A 9646-nucleotide genomic window follows, 5' to 3' on the forward strand; every position below is an offset into this window, starting at 1 on the left:
TCTTCTCGTTCCCAGGTTGCTTCTGCTTCAGTGTGGTTGCTCCACTGGACCTTGAAGTACTTGATGGTGCGGCTTCGAGTGCGTCGTTCAGCCTCGTCCAAAATGCAGATGGGTCTCTCGTGGTAGGTCAAATCGGGCTGAAGGTCAATGGCTTGGTGATCGACGTCCTTGTAAAGATCAGGTTTGTCTGGAACTTGTAGACACTTCCGGAGTTGTGACACGTGGAATACATTGTGCACATCGGATAGTTCAGGTGGCAGTTCCAACTGGTAAGCCACTTCTCCGCATCGTGCGGTGATCTCGAAGGGGCCGATATATCTTGGGGCAAGCTTTCCCTTAACGTGGAAACGCCTGGTTCCCTTAAGAGGAGTTACTCGTAGGTATACATGGTCTCCGACTTGGAAGTCTACTTGTCGGCGACGAGTGTCGGCATAGCTCTTCTGTCTCGACTTGGCAGTCTTCAGTTGTTCTCTGACTAGCTGAACTTGCTCTTCTGCTTCACGGAGGATATCAGGCCCAAAGACTAGTCCTTCTCCGGTCTTTGACCAATTGAGGGGTGGGCGACACTTGCGTCCGTACAACACCTCAAATGGTGCCATCTGGAGGCTTGACTGATAACTGTTGTTGTAGGAGAACTCGGCGAAAGGGAGGCAATCTTCCCACCTAGCTCCATATGCTAAGACACAGGCTCGGAGCATGTCTTCGAGTATCTAATTTACTCGTTCTGTCTGACCTCTGGTTTGTGGGTGGAAAGCAGTGCTGAAGGACAACTTGGTCCCCATGGCCTCTTGGAACTTCTTCCAGAATCTTGAGGTAAACTGGGTTCCTCGGTCTGACACAATCTCCTTGGGAACACCATGAAGGCTTACGATTCTGTTGATGTAGAGGCTGGCTAGCTGGTTTCCCTTGTAAGTCGTTTTGACAGGAATGAAATGGGCTACTTTGGTCAAATGGTCGACTATGACCTAGATGGAGTCATGTCCCTTATTTGACCTGGGTAATCTAGTGATGAAGTCCATTCCGACTTTATCCCATTTCCATTCAGGCACTTTGAGAGGCTGTAACAATCCAGCGGGTCGCTGATGTTCAGCTTTGACCCTTTGGCATATGTCACACTTAGCGACGAAAGTGGCTATCTCTCTCTTCATGCCATGCCACCAGAATCTTTCCTTTAGGTCTTGATACATCTTGGTTCCTCTGGGGTGGATGGAATACGGGGTGTCATGAGCTTCTTGCAAGATAAAATTCTTGAGCTCAATCTTGTTGGGTACGCAAATGCGATTCCCAAACCACACAATTCCTTGCTCATCCTCTGAGAATCCTGGGGCCTTGGCTGCCTTGATCTTCCTCTTGATGCCTTCAATACTTCCGTGTCCCTTCTAAGCTTCCTTAACATCATCTATCAAGGTAGGCCTAACTTCGAGGTTGGCCAAGAATCCTGGTGCAACCAGTTCCAACCCGAAGGTTTCAAGTACTTCATACAAGGCGGGTAGCCTGTCCTTAAGCATAGCATTCAAGGAACAAGCCTTTCTGCTTAATGCATCTGCTACAACATTAGCCTTTCCAGGGTGGTATTGAACACTAAGGTCATAATCCTTGATCAACTCTAGCCATGTTCTTTACCTCATGTTCAATTCCTTCTGAGTGAAAATATACTTTAGACTTTTGTGATCCGTGTATATCTCACACCGCTTCCCTAGGAGGTAATGTTGCCATGTCTTCAGGGCATGAACTACAGCTGCCAACTCGAGGTCATGAGTAGCATAGTTCTCTTCATGAGGCCGTAGTTGCCTCGAAAGGTAAGCCACAACTCTGCCCTCTTGCATCAGGACACCTCCCAGTCCGGTTCTCGACGCATCACAATATATCACAAATTCCTTGTGTATATCTGGTGTGGCCAAAACTGGGGCGGTGGTCAATCTCTTCTTTAGCTCCTGGAAGCTTTCTTCGCACTTCGGCATCCATTCAAACTTCTTGTCCTTCTTCAAGAGCTGAGTCATGGGTCGTGCAATGCTTGAGAATCCTTCAATGAACTTGCGGTAATATCCCGCGAGTCCGAGGAAGCTTCTTACTTCCTTCACATTGCTTGGGGATTGCCATTCAGTCACGGCTTCAATCTTAGTGGGATCGACCGACAGTCCTTCTTCGGTCAAAACATGACCCAAGAATCCAACTTCACATAGCCAAAATTCGCACTTGCTGAACTTGGCATACAGTTGGTGCTCTCGAAGCTTGTCTAGGACCATCCTCAAGTGTTGCTTGTGCTCTTCTTCCGTCTTCGAGAAGACAAGAATGTCATCAATGAAGACAACGACAAACTTGTCCAAATATTCCATGAAGACCTTATTCATGAGATACATGAAGTAAGCTGGGGCATTGGTCAATCCAAAGGACATGACCGTGCACTCATACATGCCCTATCTGGTTACAAATGCCGTCTTCGGAATATCTTGGGGGTCTGATTTTCAGCTGGTAGTACCCAGATCTAAGGTCGATCTTGGAGAACACCTTGGCCCCATTGAGTTGATCAAACAGATCTTCAATCTTGGGAAGTGGATACTTGTTCTTGATTGTAACTTCATTGAGGGAGCGGTACTCAATGCATAAGTGGATGGTATAGTCCTTCTTTGCCACCAACAGAACAGGTGATCCCCAAGGGGAGGCACTAGGGCGGATAAATCCCTTCCTCAACTGCTCTTCCAGTTGCTTCTTCAACTCTGCTAACTCTTCCGATCCCATTCTATAGGGCTTCTTATAGATGGGTCCTGCTCCGGGCATGAGCTCGATGATGAACTCAATGTCTCGGTCTGGAGGCATTCCCGGTAGCTCATCAGGAAAGACATCTGGGTATTCACATACCACTGCCACTTGCTCCAATCCGACTTCAGTCAGACAGTTGACTTGGTTGGCTTGAGCAGAGGAGGGGTTGGAGGCAAATTTAACTTCGACTCCTTGGTCATTGGTCATAGTGACTGACCGGTTGGAACAGTCTAACAAGCCTTGGTGCTTGATGAGCCAATCCATTCCTAAGATCACATCCAAGCCTTGTGATCTTAAGATGATAAGGTCTACTAGGAAGTATACCCCATTAATGACAACCCCGACTCCTTTACATCCTATCTTGGCTCTCATCTCTGCTCCGTGGGTTTGTACCACCATAGGGTTATTCAGGGGTGTAGGGGTCATGCCACTCTTTAATGCAAAATCATGGGTGACAAATGAACGCATGGCTCCAGAATCAAACAAGACAGTTGCAGGTGCTGAGTTAACAAGGAACGTACCCAGCACGACGTCTGGGTCTTCCTGGGCTTCTTCTGCAGTGACATGATTCACACGACCCTTGCTGTTGTTGTGTGGGTTGCGGGGAGCTTGGTTCCTTGGTGGCATTCCACGGCCTTGCCCTGGGTTCTGCGCATTGGGGCGCGGGGCGTCGGGCTTCTTGTTGGGGCAATACTTGGAGTAGTGTCCTGCCTGACCACATCCGAAGCAAGTGACTTGATTGGGGTTGCTGCTCTTGCTAGCATTGTTATTTGGGTTGTTGAAAGCTGGCCTGGGGTTGGCATACTGTTGAGGCTGATAGTTGGTGTGAGGTACAGGGGCTCTTGGCTGCTGATAGGTTGTCTTGACCGAGGCTGGCTGCCACGGGCGAGGCCTCTGGTTGCTGGAGCTACCCTTGCTGATCATCTTGCGCTTACGGGTATTGTCCAAAGCACGTCGCTTGTCCTCAAGCATGAGTGCCTTGTTCACCAGATCAGGAAAGGTTGGGCAGTCACACACAACAAGCGAGTACTGCAGAGTCTGGTTAAGGCCTTCCATGAAGCGCTCCCTTTTGGCAGCATCAGTGCTAACATCCTCAGGAGCATACCTTGAGAGAACACTGAACTTCTGCATGTACTCCTTGACAGTGCTACTACCTTGCTTCAGGGCTCGGAATTCATGCTTCTTGATGGCCATGATTCCGGAAGGAATGTGGGCCTTGCAGAATTCTGCCTTGAAGTCATTCCAAGTGATGTTTTGCTCAGCATGCATGGCCTTGAATCCATCCCACCAAGCTCTAGCAGTTCCCCCGAGGCAGTGAGCAGCATACGCCACCTTCTCACGGTCCTCAGTGCATCCGACTAGTTCCAGCAGATCCTCAATGGTGCAGACCCAGTCGTCTGCATCCAGGGGTTCAGCAGTCTCGATGAAGGTGGGTGGTGCATGCTTCTTGAACTCCACCAACGTGCAACGTCTATTGCCGTTTCCCGCCGGTTGGCGATTGACATCTTGAGCAATCATCTGGAGGGCTGCTGTGTTGGCTTGGCATTCCTCTCGGAAGGCTTGGAGAAGCTGAGCCATGTCCATGTTTGGAGGTGGTGGTGGTGGTGGAGCTTGTCCTTGGGTTTGGTCTTGACTAGCTTCTGCTCCGGCTGAACCTCCGGCTTCTTGCTGCTGGGTAGAGGTACCAGTATGAGTTACAACAGGCATCCTGTTGGAGTGGTCAAGGTCTTATGATTGGGAAAGATGGGGAAAGCAAAATAGATGGGATGCCTAGTAAGGGGGTTGGTATGACACTAATTGTTTTCATGCAAGGGCCAAAAGGCCAAACACATTCATCAAAATCCAAATGGGTGATGTAGTCGCTTACAAGTTCCCGTAGGAAAGAACGACGTCCATCAAACACATCAAAAGCAAACACAACACTACATGGCTTCATATGAACCAATACAAGGACTCGACTTCGCATAGGGGTACACGACCTATCCTACCATAGGGGTTACTAACGGGCATATCCGGGTTGCGAATGATGCCTAAGTGGTGGAATGCTCGGTCGCGTAGTCTGGCTCTTCTGGGTCTTCCTCCTCATCATCGGTGGCCTGACTTCCTTCATTGCTTGAAGGGGTGGGGGAGTGGAGGACAACACTGCGTTGCTTTGCCGGTGGTGTGAAGAGCTTGCGGTAATCCCTTGCGCTCATGCGGTGCTGATGTGGTGGTTCCCCATCCTTTGGGGGTCTTCCGCCTCGGTATGCGATCGCGGGCTGACCAGGGGGAGCACCTTCCTTCTTGATCCTATCTGTCTTCCCTTGTGTTTGGCGAAGAAGTGCCTTGGTCTCATGAAGTTCCTTTCGGAGCTCCATTGATTCCGAGGCCAAGTGTTGTGCCAAACTATCTGCACATAGGCTGAAGTAGGTCTGGAATCGGAGTGGAAGTCCTTCTTCTAATGGTGGAGCTGGCGCACTGCTCTCATCCTCACCTTCCTTCCGATAAGGCAAGAAGCGGGTTGCCAACTCGTCTGCCATCTCTGGAAGAAGGTCTCGGAGGCGGGTGAGTTCCTTGAGGGTTGCCGTCTCGACGGCAAGAACCAGTGTTGCCATCTGGGGTCCCTCGAAGAACCAGCTTGTTGGAGAGTCATTAGGCTTCATGATCACTTCCACATGATACTCCATCTCGATGTCATTGATCCAATGCTCATGGTAGGTGAAAATGGGGGCTTGGTGAAACTTGCACTTCTTGAGGCTATCCTCGAGAAGCACGGGAAATCCGGTGGTCAGGAAGTCTTCGGGTATGGCATCCATCTACAAAGGTTGAATGGGAGAGGTCAATAAGGGAAATATATCTTGGGTGGGGTAAGCTTTAGAAAAGAAGAGAAGTTTAGATGGTCTCAAGCTAACTAACGTCCATGCTAACTAAGGCTTCCTACAGTCAGGATGGCTCTGATACCAGCTCTGTGGGGACCCCGACTCATAAGTTGAGATCACCCAATGCACGTGTACAGTGATCCCAGTGATCAATGCTCACTGAACACACAGAAGCTGAATAACAAGAGTCTTACATCCATACATACCGCCTTACAAAAATTATGACCATTATGGTCAAGTCTTACATTGATAAAGCCTTAAGGGCTGAACATCGAATGAAACACAAGCAGCGGAAATCTTCGTCGATGAGTAGAGCCCATGCCATCTGCCTTAACCCTACAGGCATTCTGACTGGGAAACGTCCTAGTTCGCATGTTCGTCCCCAAAGAACACTTCTTCGAACTCCGGTTCTTCCATGCCTGGCCAATTAAATAACCAGTGGCAAGCCGATGAGTACTTTGAATGTACTCGCAAGCAACCCATGTTTTGGCTCAAGATACAACAATGCATGACATAGGTAAATTTTTGCAGAAAGCTGATTTTGTCGTGTTATGACTTGTTCAATAACTGGTAAACCATGCATCGCATGGATTCAAGTAACCATAGGGGCTGATTACAGATATCAACATAAAGGGAGAGGGCTCCAACCCAACTCATTCATGTCAAGTCCTTTGACTTGACCCAAGAAGTACTTCCCACACACACTGGTTTGTAAACAAGTGGACGTAGCCCAAGAGCGGTTACCCAACTGTCCTTGACCGTGGACACGGCTATTCGAATAGTTTTACACTCTGCAGAGGTTGCACACTTTACCCACAAGATCCGGGGAACTTCCGTGTTATCCACGACCCGCGGTACCTCACGTACCCGGGGTAAGCACCCGATCACTATCTTTCCCTAGACGACACTAACATGGAGTCCACTCGTTGTTCCGTATCCTCATGATGTACATCATACGAGACTCACTCGAGATCGTAACATCCGAGAGGGGACACAACGGTGTATCTGGTGCCCTGTGAAAACAGTCATGGCCGCCCTAGCTAGCACGACCCCGTCCCGAGAGAGCGCACCAACAACTCTCCCGTCACTAGTAATGCGGTCACCAAGCTAGTATCGGCCTAGGTAATCAATAATGCCCTTTCCCATACAAGGGTAGAGTGGTTGCGCAGGTAAGGTTGGAATAACGGTCGCAACTTAAACCAATCCGTTTTGAAAAACAACACACACACTTGCCTCAGTACACCACTTCGTCATCAAGTGGTTACCCAATTCATCATCTCCCCCGGGCATAAGAGGCACCCGATGGGGGTTTTCGAAAAGTCTTTTGAAAATACTTTGTCTACATCACCATGCATATTCCCGTCCCTTTTTGCGTAGCACTACTTTAGCATCCTATCTACTCCCACCGGCATAACCCCCATAAGGAGGTAGGGTCATGCACAATGCAAGTATCAACGAGGAAGTAATAGAGGCAACCCATCAAAGTGGTTACCATCTCATCATGATTCTGATGCAACACTAATAAAGTGCTATATGACATGCATAAAAATGGTTTCATAGACATGATCAAAGGGCTGCTTGCCTGGCTCAGCAAAGTATTATGGGTCTTCAAAGTCTTCTGGGCCATCTCCTTCGTCGGCAACGCAATCTATCGTCGCAAATAATAACGAGAAAAGTAAGGTAATAATAAAACAGAAAAACCAAAGTGCTCAGAAAAATGTCAACTCATTTTTGTTAAATACTAGGGTGAAAACTAAGAAGGGGAAACTTCCTAGTTTTGAATTTGGAGTCATGGAAACAGTGCTAGGATTTTTAAATGACAGGCATAAATGCTCAAATTCAAATTTGAATTTGAACAGTGAAGAAAAGTTGGTTTGATAAGAGTGAAAACTGCACCAATAAATAGGTGGGATTATTACAAGGATTTAAGAGTTGGAATTATTGCATTTGGGTGAGTATTTAATCCTGTGGAATTTTTACAGGTTTGGCAGAAAAGAAAAAGGGGAAGGGGCACTATGCCTGCTGGGCCAGAACAGCCGCAGGGCAGCGGCCTAGCCTGCTACGCGGCCCAGCCGAGCCGTCGCGCGCGCGCCAGATTTTTAAACCCGACGGGCGGGGCCCGGTGTCAGTGAGAGAGGGCGCGGGAGAGGGAGAGGACAAAGAGGCTGACGGGCGGGGCCCGTTGTCAGGGTCGTCGTCAACCCTCGTCCGATGGTGATGATGCAGGGCACGGCGAGCTTGGACAAGGGCAGGGACGGACTCAGCGTGGCGTCGCCGTTCGGGTGGAGGTGGAACCGGTCGCCGGGGTGGCTTGGTTCGCCGGCGACGAGGTCACGCGGCGGAGGGGCTTCGGTGGTGGCGGTTCCGGCCGTTTCCGGCAGCTACAGAGAGGGGAAACAAAGGGGAAAGGATCAGAGAGCTGCAAGGGTTCCAGATCAAGATGAAAGGGGGCCGGGGACGGCCTGTACCTTGCGAACTCCGGCGAGCCAAAGCGGCGGAGCTCGAGCACGATCTCGAGCTCGGGAGGCTCTGGAAAGGAACTGGGGTGCAAGGGGGTGATTAGGGGAGTGAGAGAGCGAGTGGTGAGGAGAGGAGGGCTCGGGGAGGCCCTTAAATAGGCGGGCGACGGTCCACTGAGGACCCGTGCGCCGGCGAGCCTGTTGCGGTCGAAGCGGGTCTCGGGGGCTCGTCGGGGCGTGTCTGAGGCGTTTGTGGGGTTGGTCTAGGGTGAGGGGAGAGAAGAGAGGGAAAGCAGGGGGGCCAGGGCACCGCGCGTGTGAGCGCACTCGGGCGGCCGGCGCGCATGCGGGCTGGGGCGAAAGGAGGGAGAAGGAGGAGGGGGATAGAGGCGTGGCGTGTCGCAGACATCGAGGCGCATCATCGGGCGCGCTGGGGAGGCCTGAGGTGGCCGGAGGCAGTTGGAAGGGGGCGGCTACAGTGCGGGAGCGCACTGTAGCGCGCTCCAGAGCGTGCAAATGGCCGGCATGCCATTTTTTTGGTAAAGTGGGCACGGCCAAGCATGTTTGGTAGCTCTAGGGAGGAGTAAAGAAGTAGGAGATGGCCTTGGATGCCCTGGGTGGCCAGTAGGAGAGGAGAGAGGTAGAAGAAGAGGGAGAGAGGGGCTGTCTAGGGAGGTAAATGGGGGCATTTTACCCCTCAATCATTGAGCTGAGGCCAGGGAAGAGTTACTGGAGGTAGGAGAGGACTAGGAGGAGCTGTGGTAAAAAGTTGTGCTCAAGGAGACTAGTTTTACTGGTTAAAATGGTGATTTTTGAAAAGTGGCAGAAGGTGTTTGATAATGGTTTTGGTAAGCAAAAGATTTCCAATTGCCATGAGACTCCACAGGGTGAAATGACACATATAATTAGGGCCTTCCACCAGTTTGGAGCTTATTTGGGCAAAGTTGCCAATGCAACTTTTGTAAACCCTAGAAATTAGCAGAAATGGACTTGTGTAGATCTAGTTGAGCAAATCACTACCCCTTGATGCACCACTTGGTGTAGTGGCCTCATTTGGTCATGTGAACATGCTCACAAAAGTAGGGATCAAGGAGAGAAAGTTGGTAGTACAAACTTGTTCAGATTTGATTCTGGTCAGAGAGGGTTTTGGGGCATTTTGGTGAACCAAAATGACCTTGATTGACATGATGCTTTGCAAGGTGATCACAATATGTATTTGTGACATGCTAGATTTTCCTTGGATTTTAATGAAAATATTTCCTGTAGAAATATTTCAAATCCTTGAAATGGGCAGAAATAGTTTTGGGAGGTTTTGTCCAATATTTTGGACATGACCATGTGTTGAAGCTCTTATTTATGGGAAATACATGCCCACCGAGTTTCCCTGATTTTTGTAAAATATTATTAAAACAATAAAATAATTTTTCCCTATTAAAGACCATTTCCGGCCTTAAGAAAAAGCTTCTAAATAAAATAGGAAAATAGCTTTTAAAATTATCTTTTTGTGGTTTATGGGAATCCTATATCTAATAGGTTTCAAATATACTCTTTGAAATATTTTTCATACCC

The 9646-nt window shown here is 49.3% G+C and overlaps 1 protein-coding gene across 1 annotated transcript; it reads right to left on the reverse strand.

Annotated features, from left to right (window-relative positions):
• Positions 1-2406: 2406 nt before the first annotated feature.
• Positions 2407-4344, reverse strand: LOC147985540 (uncharacterized). The gene has a single exon (XM_087541626.1). It carries the CDS (start codon positions 4342-4344, stop codon positions 2407-2409), a length of 1938 nt encoding a protein of 645 aa, XP_087397752.1.
• Positions 4345-9646: the final 5302 nt, after the last annotated feature.

This window comes from Triticum urartu, chromosome 2A (genome assembly GCF_056163025.1).
Source record: "Triticum urartu cultivar PI428250 chromosome 2A, HENAU_Tu73, whole genome shotgun sequence".
Taxonomy (NCBI): Eukaryota; Viridiplantae; Streptophyta; class Magnoliopsida; order Poales; family Poaceae; genus Triticum; species Triticum urartu.